The following is a 13,430-nucleotide window of genomic DNA, read 5'->3' as shown; positions in this document are numbered from 1 at the left end:
TATGCGCTGTCACGGTGTGGGCGAATGGAATTGCCGCCGTTTTATTCGCTGTTCCACAGGGCTCCCTGTTGTGTCTTGGGTATGTGCACTGGCCAGGCTCTTGGGGCACTCTCTAACAATCCAATAGCATCTTCTTCTCAAATTACGGCTTATTGGGTATGGAGTTATGCTGACTCTACATGCGCTACCATAGATTCCATTGGACTAGCTGATCAATCAACAGCCCGGGATGCGCCGATGATATAATGTGTCAGAGTATGGCCATTGTAGATGCGTATTATACTTGGATTGTCTCCAGCTCGCAGAAACTAAATAAACAGAGCAATTTTTCCACAACTGAGAAGTTCTAGTCTTTCTATGTCGTGCTCATTCCATTGTTTGATGTCAGATAGAATGGCAGAGTGTGTCTATCAAGGTGATACTCTGCGATGAAAACTACACATGTAGCTATGGGGTTAATCTCTCTACTCCGCATGTATGATTACGCTCGTCCCATGAGTCTCATGAAAAAGTGCTGAAGTGACCGAGCCTAGAACTTGTTCAGTGCTGAACGCAGAGGTTGTTGTATCCAGTCACTGAGAGCGATTGGTTCGTGCTCCATTCGTAAGTTAATACGGAATCTGGCCTTGTATGTTGGGTGCATTTGTACGTTCGCAACAACTTCCTGGCGTCCCACCTTTAGCTTGACAACCTCATCCAATTTCAACGCAACTCGTCTGTTCAGCAGAGCAGTCCTTTCCCCGTGCTTTCTTTCAAGGTCGTGCCATTGCTCCGCAGAAAACAGTGCCACCCACGGCCAAGGGCTCTCCACGGGATCGAACTGGGCGTTTTCCCAGAGAAACTGACGCCGAAACCCACATGTCAAGATGAAGTATTCCCCACCAGATGTTCCGTATGGCCCGAGGCCTAGAAGACTAGGGAAGACTTTCAGATGTCCATCGAAGGGTATCCCGGCGGTTGTGAGGAACTGCAGGCCGGCCGCATCCCAACGGTCCCTTGGACTAACAGATTGAATGATGTTCCTGAATTTCAGCGCCTGATCGAATCTGATCTGGATTGTTCGAAATTTATCTGGCTTCAGACCATCTAGGATGTTGGGTGTGATAGTCGTGACTATAGAAGCCTCCTCCCTTTCGCTGTAGGTCTGCAGCGCCGCTCTGTGGATGGACGAGTGTCTTCTGGGTGTTGGATTTCGAAGCCTTACGAACAGGCCAGGGCCAATCTTTCGTAAATACAGGTAGTGGGGTGTTTTAACTGTCCCATCTCCTTTGGTCCCGCAATTCAACGACATCCTATAGTCTTCAATCTCACCGCCAACCTCGAAACTAGCTGCTCGGAAGTAAAGACCGTTGTTCGTCAGTGTAAAGGACTGGCTGGGAACCAATTCGGTGTCCCAGCGAACCAACTTCTTGCAGCTGTCGAACAAGCGAGGCGAGTTTGCAAACAAGTCGCAATACTGATTCTCCTCCGGTGGCTCGTCGATTTCGTAGCATTCGAACCTCGGAAACCTGAGGGCACTCTCTTCGGATGGCGGTGCATAAGCGAAGATGGACATATCATTTGAGCGCTTGATGATCTCTTCCTGCAGACGGAGAAAAGCCTTGCTCCCTTCACCGTAGAGCAGAGGCATATTGACGTCAAAAATCCCTAGAAGACAGTATGCCATGTCTTCTGTCCTTGTTGTCTTGCGCTTGGAAGCCCAAGACATCCGCTGAGCCACTGGGCAGTTGTAGATGAGTCTGCCGTCGGCCAGGATGCCCGTGTCGATGTTGGTGATACCCGACAGTAGTCTGCTGAGCTCTATCTTTGACCCGACTGTTTGCCACGCGCTGTTGAGGAAAACGATGTCCCTTGGAGCGAGCAATTCCTGAAGACACCAGCCCCGTGTGAACCATCGGCATTGATCCAGCACGTCAGGCAGGCACGCGTAAGGTTCAAGGTCCGAGAGGAAAGCGAAGCACAAGTCTGCATTCTGGTACCATTGGAACATTGAGTTGATGGCCTCGCTGAGCTCGGCGCTGCTGCTCTTGTCTATGCAGCACGTGTCGATCCAGACGTACCCAAGAGCCTGGTCTCGAGCTGCCTCGCACGTCCGCACAATCTTGTTGTAGCCAGATCGCTGCCTGGCGGGGTGGCCGGGACTATCGACGATCTGGGTCATCTCTTGGAAGTTGACTTCCTCGCCATCGACCCACGTGTGTGAGAGGATTCCATATTTCGGCACGTTGGCGGCTGTGAAGCGCCTCATGCGGAGAGTCGCTGTGTCGACGAGCCGAAAGGCCATGGCGGGCCGCTAGGGTTGAAGAATAGCCACAGATGGTGAGCTACAGAGATATAGACCTCAAACATGGCGGCGTAAATGACCCGGCTCTGGGGGTGTTGGTATGGACACGCACTGCCACCCTTGCCTGCCTGCCGTATGCATCTCGGACCGGTCCTACCCCACACCCACGGTACTTGAGCTCTGGCACCATCTCATTGGATCTATCTGCTGTTGATGGCGATTCGTAAGCTGACGTAACCTTGATAACGAGTCTCGGGGCACTATTGCGTGCGGAGTAGCTGACGCGAGCTTTAAGAGTATGCCGCTTATACAAAGAGTTGAGACTCGGAAGCGTACCCTGAAATTCGGTATGAACCACCGGTTGCGGGGTCGCATGGCATATAGACGACTACGTTTACATACTAACCACCTAGCTATATTGACCCGGTCTATATACCTTTAGCGTTATGTTTCGGGACTAATGGCACTTTGTGATAGTATTGAAGCAGTCGGACAGGATACCTTGGAAGGTCGGAAAGTAATCCCGCAGGGATCAATTGGTTTCAATTGCGACCTACGGGAAGGAAAGCATACCGGATCTAGCCAATTAGACCATTTGGTTCCGAGTCCTCCCAATGCCAACGAGGGACTGGATCACCTCGAGAGCCACACTTACCCAAGACTCACTATTCGACCGTGAGGGCTGCCAATAACGGCTCAAGCGGATCCAACTTTGACAATGAGCTAAGCATTGGGCGAGCAAGGATGCTGCTGACTCCCCGACTCTCTCTGACTCCTGCGACTTGCGCAGAAACCTGGAGGCGGGCCGGTATCGCCGTAACGCAAATCCGGCAGGTTGGCGTGGACTGGCGAGGACTGGGTGGACTCTGGGAGGTCTGGGTGGACTGGGGGGCGAGGGTATGAACAGCACAAGAGGAGCACGGCCCTCGCTGTGAGCCCGGAGGTCCCTGCATATTCCCACCTTCGCCGTTAGCCTGTCAAAGTCGGACTAGTCCGCCCGGGAAGCGATCGCGGGGCACGCCTACGCCGCTCGAAAATATCCCAAATAATCCTTCTTCATCCCACCTTGCCCACCTTGCCCACCTAGTCCACCAGACCGCGGCGCCATTCCCAGGACAGTCATACACAATCTCACCTGCATAGTGACTCAGACGCAGACGCAGACGCAGACGCAGACAGACCAGACACCGCCAACCTGCCCTGTCCCGTTGCCAGGCCATAAAGAGCAGGTCCCCTCGATCCTCTTGCGAGCGCTGCCCTCGGCTTCTCCCCCCCTCCCACCGAACTTTCCCTCCCTCTCTACTCGCCAATCAGTCCGACCCGACAGACAGATCGATCCCCAGGGCAAGATGGACGCATTGAAGCAGACTTTCAAGCGGTGCAAGGCCGAGAACCGGGTATGTATATCTCATCTCCCACCGTCGCCGCCGCCAGCGCACACAATGGCTGACCTGCTCCGTCACAGTCTGCCCTAGTGACCTATGTCACTGCCGGCTTTCCGAAGCCTGAGGACACCGCCGCCGTCATGCTCGGCATGCAAAAGGGTGGTGCGGGTATGTTGCTGATTCCCGATCTACCCTCACCATCACACCGCATGCTTACCCAATCTCTGCAGACGTCATAGAACTCGGTGTCCCCTTCACAGATCCCATTGCCGACGGCCCCACGATCCAGACCTCCAACACCGTCGCCCTCCAAAATGGCGTCACGATCGGCTCGGTGCTGCAGATGGTGCGCGACGCCCGCCAACAGGGCTGCACCGTCCCCGTCCTGCTCATGGGCTACTACAACCCTCTGCTGTCGTACGGCGAGGAGGCTCTGCTGAGAGATTGCAAAGCCGCCGGCGTGAACGGCTTCATCGTGTGCGATCTGCCGCCCGAGGAGGCCGTCTCTTTCCGCAAATTCTGCAGCAGTGGCGGTCTCAGCTACGTGCCCTTGATTGCGCCGGCCACGAGCGAGACCCGCATGAAGATCCTGTGCCGCCTCGCCGACAGCTTCATCTACGTTGTCTCGAGACAAGGTGTCACCGGAGCTCTGGGCTCGTTGAACGCAAACCTGCCAGCCCTGGTAGCACGAGTGAAGCAGTACAGCGGCGACAAGCCCGCCGCCGTCGGGTTCGGTGTCTCGACTCGGGAGCACTTCCAGAGCGTCGCCGAGGTCGCCGACGGTGTCGTCATTGGCTCGCAGATCGTCACGACCCTGCAAAAGGCCGACCCGAGCAACTTGGCCAAGGCCGTCGAGGAGTACTGTGCGTACGTTTGCGGACGCACCTCCACCGCCCAGGAGGAGCTCACGCGTGAGGTCGGTGTCATTGAGGCCATCAACGGTGCCCGGGAGCCTAACGGCGAGAACGTCACGGTCAACGGTGTCATCACTGACCATGACCACGACAACGATGCTCTCATGGCAGAACTGGGCCTGCTGCACGGCAAGATCCCCGACCGCTTTGGCGAGTTCGGTGGCCAGTACGTGCCCGAGTCCCTGATGGACTGTCTCTCCCAGCTCGAGGATGGGTTCAACGCCATCAAGGACGACCCCAAGTTCTGGGAAGAGTACCGCGGCTACTACCCCTGGATCGGCCGCCCCGGCCACCTGCATCTTGCCGAGCGCCTCACCGAGTACGCCGGCGGTGCCAACATCTGGTTGAAGAGAGAAGACTTGAACCACACTGGTTCGCATAAGATCAACAACGCTCTCGGGCAGATCCTGCTGGCGAGGAAGCTAGGAAAGACCAAGATCATTGCCGAGACTGGTGCTGGACAGCACGGTGTAGCTACCGCGACTGTCTGCGCCAAGTTTGGCATGGAGTGTACCGTCTACATGGGTGCTGAGGATGTGCGCCGTCAGGCCTTGAACGTTTTCCGTATGCGTCTGCTCGGCGCCAAGGTTGTCGCCGTGGAGGCCGGGTCCCGGACGCTCCGTGACGCTGTGAACGAGGCCATGCGCCAGTGGGTTACCGAGCTCGACACCACTCACTACATCATCGGTTCCGCCATCGGCCCGCACCCGTTCCCGACCATCGTCCGAACCTTCCAGTCGGTCATCGGAAACGAGACCAAGGAGCAGATGCTCGAGAAGCGTGGCAAGCTGCCCGATGCCGTCGTTGCCTGCGTCGGTGGCGGCTCGAACGCTGTGGGCATGTTCTACCCCTTCAGCAACGACCCCAGCGTGAAGCTGCTAGGTGTTGAGGCCGGAGGTGACGGTGTCGACACGCTGAGACACAGCGCCACCCTCACTGGAGGCACCAAGGGTGTTTTGCACGGTGTCCGCACCTACGTCCTGCAGAACGAGCACGGTCAGATCTCAGACACCCACTCCGTGTCGGCCGGTCTCGACTACCCCGGTGTCGGCCCCGAGCTCTCGTCCTGGAAAGACAGCGAGCGCGCCAAGTTCGTCGCTGCCACCGACGCCGAGGCCTTCTTGGGTTTCAAGCTCATGTCTGAGATGGAGGGCATCATCCCCGCCCTGGAGAGTGCCCACGGTATCTACGGCGCCATCGAGCTGGCCAAGACGATGAAGAAGGGAGAGGACGTGGTCATCTGCCTCAGTGGACGTGGAGACAAGGACGTGCAGAGCGTGGCGGACGAGCTGCCCAAGCTCGGGCCCAAGATTGGCTGGGACTTGCGTTTTTAGATTAGGGGCGGCTCGCATATAGCAGAGGAAATCGTCATGCAGCTTTGTTCGGAGTTGGTGGGAAAATCATGTTGATGAAACTTGGGCTGGCATCGGGGTGCTTTGACAGATGGGGCTTGGTGTTCAACCTGTACAGTGGTCAATGTGACTAGACAAAAAAAATTAGACACAGAGATGAAACTCCAACTGGTGACATGTCTTGATCGTATTGTATTGAGATGCCGTCCGTCTATTATGCGGTTGCAGGTATGTGACCTGCTCCTTTTGTACAAGAGTATGGTACAGTTTTCTCCGTAGTTTCTGGAATGATACACGCGGCCCTGCACGCGGAACCCGTAAGGCTTGGTCCGTCCAAGGGACCAGATCACGGCGTCTTCCGCTTGACCTCGCCCTCCTGCTTGACCTCGTCCAACACCTCCTGCGCCGCCTCCCGGGCCTCCTCCACCGCAGAGGCCGGCTCCTCGGCCATGAACCGCTCCTCCACGACCTCCTCCTCGCCGATGACGAACTCGTCCCCACGCTCCAGCATGGCGTCGATCTCGCGCATGTCCTCGGCGCTCGGGGCTCCCTCGAGGGCCGCAATCTCCTCCAGGGCCGCGGCCGAGCTGTCCTTGGGCGGCAGGCCCAGGGCCTCGCGCTCGCGGGCCCAGCGCTCCTGCACGGCGGGGCTCTGCATGACCTTCCAGCGCAGGCGCCAGCCGGCGGGGCCGAGCTCCTTGATGCGGCGGGCCTTGGTGCCGAGCAGGTAGGCGTCGATGCCGCCGAGGCGGTCGATGGTCTTGAGCACGTGGGCGGTCAGGCGGGTGCGGATGAACATGCCGAGCGAGGGCGACCACAGGCGCTTGGTGTGCCGGTTCGGGCGCCACTGCGTGCGCGTCTTGATCTGCCGCGGCTGCGACACCGTGTTGCCGTACCGGATCTTGGCCGTCCCGTACAGCCCGCTGTTGCGCTGCTTGTACCACCGGAACTCGCCGTACGGGTAGTCCGGCACCGCCTCCCGGTCCACCTTGAGGTGCGTCGGCGTCTGGCGCGCCGCGGCCGCCGTTGTGCTGAAGGTTCGCGGCGTGGCCGTCTGCCTCGCGAAGAGGCATCGTGCGGTCGCGGCCGCCGTCGGGCGGAGGCCGGCCATTGTGTGTCGTTCGGTGGCGGTGGTGGCAGTGGGCGGGGTGCGTGTGTGACGGGCGATTATGGGGCGCCTATGGCCGCAGCATCAGGTTCAGGAAGCGATATGGCCGGTACTTGGGCGTGAGGTTCGCAATGGGCGCCGGATGTCGCGATCTCCCTTGTTTCTGGCCTGGCCTCGAGCTTCATCCAAGCTGGATTGAAGATTTCGGGTGGGTCTGGGGGACGGCATGCGGATCCTAGGCCGTGGTTTATCCGGCCCGCTCTCTCTCTCTCTCTCTCTGGTGAGCAGGGGTCAACAACTTAGACGGTGTCAGGACTGTCACCTCACAGCGACCTGAACGCGATACTGGGGCAAAACAACCCGTAGGAGCCTACATACCTAGGTACCCAAGCATTTGCGCTCTCGGTTTCTTACTCTTTTGAAATTCTCCCCAGGTTATGGTTGTTGAATTTGGAGAACGTTGGCTCAAGGCTGGCTCCTCGGGTCAGGTGATCGCGTGACAGCTTCGCGACTATCCATTGAAACCAACCACACCATCCAACACCGCAAAGCAGGATCTCGTGTGAGAACTCGACTTGGTGCTGTCGAAAATGCTGCCACCCGTCGATGAAGCCGTTTTTGAGAGCAACCCAGATTTTGCCAAGCTCTACAGGTCTCTCACCAGCGATGCCCTGAGCCCGGATGGCTCCACCAAGAATGACCCGACAGCCAAGCAACGGAATGCAGTCCGCTCCGTAAGGTGACACTCAACATCCGGGAAGACGCCGATTAACCATTGTAACCAGGAACTGGAGTACGTCCGTCTCGAGGAGACCAAAAAGCACATTTTGAGACATGCCCTCAGGACTGCCACACCGCCGGCCTCTCAACCCCCCAAACAGCTCCATCGACGGACAAAGTCCCAGCTTTCTCGCACCTCGTCACAGGATGCTTCACAGCTACCGCCAGAGCTGGTGGACTTGATACTTCTGCTGCCTGCATTTATTGATCAGGCGCAGACTACCAATGGTGCTGACTTGGAGCTTCTTCTCTCAACACCTCCTTTCTCGGACTTGCCAGCGCTTCTACCCCAGTTCACCCCTGTAATCTCATCGCACCTCACATCACAGGCCAGCACTCTAACCAGAGTCATAAACCCGTCTACCAACCCATCATTCATCCACCGCTCTATACCACAGCTTCTCCCTTCAACCCAGGCCCTACTAGCTACACTATCGGAGAAGCGATCGGCTCTGACTTCTTCTCGGCTGTCGACGACATCAAATCTAGTCGCCCACTTAAATCAACACACCGAAGCCCTAGTGCTTCTGCTTCGAGCCCTGGAGGCTAAACATGGTCCCTCTGCTCACTCCACGGCCCTGCGGGCCTCGGAAGCCAATCTAGAGGCACAGCTCTGGGCCACCTCCCTAAGCCTACTCCTGTGGGAGACCCGGGCAACCATCTACCCGCCAGAGTCCCAGGTTGCGCTGAAAAACTACAGGCGCCATCTAAGAGATGCTCAGATGCAGCTCGAGAACAAGATGCGCACGCGGGAGCAGGAGCTGGGCGAGTATGGCGTCCACCTCAGCATCGAAGAAGGGGGCTTGGGCATCGGCAAGGCTGACGAGGCCAGAGAGCGCACGTTTCGGGAGATGGCCCGCGTCTGGAGAGAGATGGAGGGTAGACTGAAGGAAATCAGACGAGACCTCAAGAGGCTGGATCGGAGCTAACCGCCTGGGCTTCGCCGGCACAGCGGGACGGAGCACGTGGACAAGGTTCGATGGTGTTCTGAAAAGTGTCGACGAAGCTGCCGTCCCATGGCCCGTTTATGTGGCGGAGACAAGACTTTCACATATACATGAAATGCAATCCACGCAGGTTCGGATGAATATTCTGCTATAAAGTAGCTGTTTTCGACATCATAACCCGCCAGCATCCATCACACATTATACGGTACCCCGTTCCAGATCCGCGGCGTTGAGATACTCGGAGCATACAGTCGGCCCATTCAAGTTCATGATGTCGGCAATCGTGACGTTGGGGATCACGCTTGTCATCCACAAGTTGTGGTTCAGCGTCGTCACGTTGCCGTTATCTCCAAAGTAGTCCGTGAGCGACGCTGGTGGGTAGTTGGGGCTGCCAGGCCGGGTGCCCGTCGGGATGTTAGGGCCAGCCATGTCGTGGAGACGCGCAGGGTAGTCCAGCTTCTGCCACTCCCACCAGAGCTTGTCTAAGTATGAGTGGTGAAGATAGAAGATTGGGTCGCCAGGCGAGAAGGTTGGGTCGTTCATCTGTTTCGACTATGGTTAGACAAAGGGTTTCACGCTTCGAGCAGGCCGACCAGGAACAGAACTCACGACACCGCCAACACCGGCGTGACCCGCGCTATGAGGGGTAAGGGACCAGCACTGTGAGCATTCAAGTTAGATTCCGTGGTTTCCTCTCGCGTCGTATGCAACACTCACGGTCCACGCATTGGCATATGTCTTGATAGCGTTGCACCGGTTGATATTTGCCTGCGCCGCTGCTTGGAAAGCTTGTTGACTGAACCGGCGGGTAACGCAGTGATCGCTCACCCGGTTATTGGCGAGGAACCGCAGGGTCAGGTTTGCAAACTGCCCGTCAGCGATGCACCGAGAGCTGCCGACGCCGTTGCCGCCAAAGTACTGATCCTCGAACAGCTCGGACCCTGCCATGTTGGAGACCTCAGCCAATTCGTCCCAGTACGGCATGCGGCCCGTGTAGCCGCACTCGTTACGGATCAGGGTCTCGTGCGCCGTCATGTAGATACGGTGGAAGGGCAGGAACGCGCCCACGTTGTGCACAGTCACTGTTTGCGTGATGTGCGGCCACTGCAGGTCGTCCCACCGGGTCTTGGCTCCTGGGATCCCCGACGTCGACGGCGCCTTGATCAGGCACAGGTCCGCCTGGATATAGGCCGCCTTCTCCTCGGCTGTCAGGAACGTCCACGGCACCCGCTGCTTAATCGACGTGCAGTTGGTCTCGATGTCCCGCCTGACGAGTTCCGGCTGCAGGAGTGCCGACGCCGCAGAAGAGCAAGCTGCAAGCAGCAGCGCTGTAGAGGTAATGACAAATCTCATCGTACAAGGGCCTGAGTGAGCGAGTGTGGAAAGATTGTCCAGTGACTTCTTCCATATGGGGTGTCTGTTTGAGGAGAGACATCGCCCTTCTTTATACGCCGTGAACCCCACCCATGCCGGGATAAGATGCTTCGCGGCCCCGGTACTCGGTATCCAGTGTCATGTATTCGGTCGGTGGGCAACGGCGCTATATTCGGAGCGGGTGTGTCCAACAGGCAGTTCAGATTAGCGATAAAACCGCATATACACTTAATAGCTGCAACCTGAGTGGCTGCGCGAAGGCCCCAATCTTGGTCGCAGAAAGAAGGTTATTTCCCCACACTCGTATGGCATACAATTCTTTGCCGGGCCCGGGGCTACTGGCCCATGGCTGAGGTTGAAATAGAGTATGCGTCTATCGCCTGCCTCTTTGGGAAGTCGTTGGTCAGCCCAAAGCCGCGTGGCTGGATCCCACGGCGTCGACCTTATAGTGCGGATGCGATGCTACGCGCGCGCTTGGCATACTATTTCAGACGGGGCATACGTAAGCCTCTGGTGCTCTGGGCCTGAGGGCGCCGGGGAACCAATCGGCTGGCGGTGGACGTGAATTGTGGCGGCCGGTGGTTATAGAGTTGCAGTAGTGTACAAGATGCTACGCGCGAAGTATGTCTTGGAACAGAGATCGTACTACGGGAATCTCCTTCCCATCTTCAATCTTATGCAGCGTTTCCTGCAGAGTGCTTGCTCTTCATGACTTCGTATATGCAAAGCTTACCAACCCACACCCATCGCCTACAGCCTGTACCTCTGCCACGGGGTATAATTACGGACTTGGCCAGGTCCCGACTCCGTGCATGTTTTATTTAGCGATCGAAAGTCGTGCCGGGGTTTCGGGTCAATACCCGGTTGGCTCGTCTCTGCTGCTGTCGCTACCATTGGATAGGGCAGTGCGGCGCTGAGAGTGAAGCTTTCTAAAATAAGCTTTTCCATATTATCTCCGCTCTGCATGGTCTGCGTTTTGCTCTAGAATTCAATATACCCGGCTCTGATATTTCAACCTGGTATGCAATTCGTAGGGGGATAGCCAGATCTGTACAGGCCTTGCATCAATAAGAGCGCCGTTAGACGGTCTGATCTCCCAGATTGTACCTGTGTAACAAGGATCGAGACGCTCTGCCCCACATCTTACTAGCCATTCCACGGTCTTCAGTCTCGGTGAGCAGAATGTGGGTTGCTGACTTACTTTTCTTGGCCGCGAAGGCCTGTTACTTACTGGTCAAGATGAGGGTCAAGGTACGCTATGAATGAAGTGCGTCGGTTTGTCGATAAGTCGGCGATGCATATCCGTCGTTATTAACCACATCTCAGACAGCTGTGGCAGTAAAAAGACATCTCTGATTCCCTATTGGCGTGTCATCAGTTCAATATGTGTGGGAATCATTGGACTTTTTAATCAAAGCAAATCTCAACTCACATATATCGCTGAAGCGTGTATTCTGATCATCTTCTCTGTATCCATGAGCCCGCGATTCACGGAACAGGTGTACAGCTTGCCACCGACTTTCTCCGTCCAAGCAAGACCAGGAGGTAAAAAGAAACACAAGGCGGGAATCTTGATCGAAAATGGTGTATGTGTGTCAATCCTTCATATGATTCCACAGGGTATTAAAGCACTAATGTTGATTCTTTTTAAGATCGGCGCATGTGCATAGAACTTTGCATACCGACAAGGTCACTGAAACAGCAAATGCCCTCGTGGGATAGCTGCATTACCCCTTAAGAGGCCACGGTTCCTACCGGCTTTCGCTCTTCGTCCCACATCCCAGTGACTTGGCGTACTCGGTGGCCCGGAGCGGAGCACTGAAAACCGACCACGAGACGGTTAGGGGCATAACTAGAGCATCGGGGCACTGACACTGAAATTTTCTTGAGTTACCTGAAGGAGAATTACTCGCGGTCTGTATTTGTTCTCTTTCGATAGGGAATGGGAATTAACGGTCGTGATAGTTAAGAAATTCGAGTAGTCAGATCTGCTGCAGAAGACCGGTCTCTTGCAGATGGATGCCAGCGACGTTTGAAATCGGAGCACTGCTTAAGGTGGCCATTATTCTTCACAGGTAGGCGTTCACTAATCACTTTTCCTGGCTGCAGCATGCGGTTTTGACTGTTTTGCATCGGTCGAGACCACGAAAAGATGTGGTAAACAACCAACTGCATCAACTTGGACAGGGATCTCAATCCTACGTGGTAGTCGACCTACATGTCTGGCCTATAGTTCAAAGTCATATTGAAACAACATACGGCCAGTTGCACGTCTGAGTTCTTCTCTCCTCGTTGAATACTACGCTAGATGTCATGATTCTTCGCCCGGCTTAAGTTGTTCACCGCATTGATCATTCGTGACAGTACCGGTCTCGGAAGTCTCGACGCCCCTCGTACGTGTCGCCCCTGCTTACCTGCGGCCACAGCACCCTTATGAGGCCATATATACTGCAGGGGCTGGAGCAGAATCGCCCAAAATGCAATCGTCCATACGTAACGCAGCTTGCCGCCTCGTCCACTGGCAGAGGCCGCCGAAACCGGGCTCTGATTGTGCAGTTACATGGCAAACTGCAGGGAATTTGCGCATTTGCATCAATCAAGAAATGTTCGTTGTGCCACTCTTACATGTCATTCGAGTTTTTACATTAGGTCAGCCTCCAAGGCTAACTCTGAGAGAAGGCGCTATGTCTGATGCACAAGACTAGGTTTACCCCGCTTATATCTTCTCACTACACATACTTACCTAATGTATCTAACTAAAGCGTACTCCCTCATACTAATACAATCGTATCATCACTTTCAGAACAATATACTAGTATTTTATTTTCCCCATCCATCTCGGCGGTTTATGCCAATAGAATTTGAACAATGAACGCTACAGATGAGGGGTGAGGCAGATCGGAGATATGTGTCTGGGCCCCACCAACGGTGCAGCAACGATCCCGGGGGTGACATGAAAGTCTTGCTTTTCTCCTCTCCGGTCGTTCTAGACTGGAACACCAACAATGAGGTCATTGACACGAAATGAAGAATAAAAAGCTGCCCGCCTGACAGATTCGAGCTGGATGTTACAAGTCATATTTCCCCACCACAGGCTTACCGAAATCCGAGAACTAACCAATCAGAAGACAAAGCAACAATGCGGACGTATGCATCCAGGGGTCTGGCTGAAAAGCCAAGGTGCAGCGAGCATACTTTTCGCCTGCATTGTCCACCATCGGAGTTATGAAATTGGCCAGGAACCCGGTCTCTGGTATGCAGAGTAGCCCGGCACCCGTGACGGGAA

The 13,430-nt window shown here is 55.7% G+C and overlaps 5 protein-coding genes across 5 annotated transcripts; 2 read left to right on the top strand and 3 right to left on the bottom strand.

The window, feature by feature from the left end:
- Positions 1-529: 529 nt before the first annotated feature.
- Positions 530-2,284, bottom strand: JN550_011824 (uncharacterized protein; the record flags this gene model as incomplete). The annotated part of the gene is made up of 1 exon (XM_049310231.1): positions 530-2,284. The coding sequence occupies one exon, from the start codon at positions 2,282-2,284 to the stop codon at positions 530-532; it is 1,755 nt and encodes a 584-aa protein (XP_049166215.1).
- Positions 2,285-3,633: 1,349 nt separating this feature from the next.
- Positions 3,634-5,917, top strand: JN550_011823 (uncharacterized protein; the record flags this gene model as incomplete). The annotated part of the gene is made up of 3 exons (XM_049310230.1): positions 3,634-3,681; positions 3,750-3,837; positions 3,900-5,917. The coding sequence occupies 3 exons, from the start codon at positions 3,634-3,636 to the stop codon at positions 5,915-5,917; spliced, it is 2,154 nt and encodes a 717-aa protein (XP_049166214.1).
- Positions 5,918-6,281: 364 nt separating this feature from the next.
- On the bottom strand, positions 6,282-7,046 carry JN550_011822 (uncharacterized protein; the record flags this gene model as incomplete). The annotated part of the gene is made up of 1 exon (XM_049310229.1): positions 6,282-7,046. One exon carries the CDS (start codon positions 7,044-7,046, stop codon positions 6,282-6,284), a length of 765 nt encoding a protein of 254 aa, XP_049166213.1.
- A 587-nt stretch (positions 7,047-7,633) lies between these two features.
- On the top strand, positions 7,634-8,752 carry JN550_011821 (uncharacterized protein; the record flags this gene model as incomplete). The annotated part of the gene is made up of 2 exons (XM_049310228.1): positions 7,634-7,777; positions 7,829-8,752. 2 exons carry the CDS (start codon positions 7,634-7,636, stop codon positions 8,750-8,752), a joined length of 1,068 nt encoding a protein of 355 aa, XP_049166212.1.
- Positions 8,753-8,968: 216 nt separating this feature from the next.
- Positions 8,969-10,123, bottom strand: JN550_011820 (uncharacterized protein; the record flags this gene model as incomplete). The annotated part of the gene is made up of 3 exons (XM_049310227.1): positions 8,969-9,313; positions 9,380-9,430; positions 9,488-10,123. 3 exons carry the CDS (start codon positions 10,121-10,123, stop codon positions 8,969-8,971), a joined length of 1,032 nt encoding a protein of 343 aa, XP_049166211.1.
- Between the last annotated feature and the right edge of the window lie 3,307 nt (positions 10,124-13,430).

Source organism: Neoarthrinium moseri (genome assembly GCF_022829205.1).
Source record: "Neoarthrinium moseri strain CBS 164.80 chromosome Unknown scaffold74_Wmoseri_CBS_16480, whole genome shotgun sequence".
NCBI classification, from domain to species: Eukaryota; Fungi; Ascomycota; class Sordariomycetes; order Amphisphaeriales; family Apiosporaceae; genus Neoarthrinium; species Neoarthrinium moseri.
This window is presented reverse-complemented; position numbering and strand designations above follow the sequence as displayed.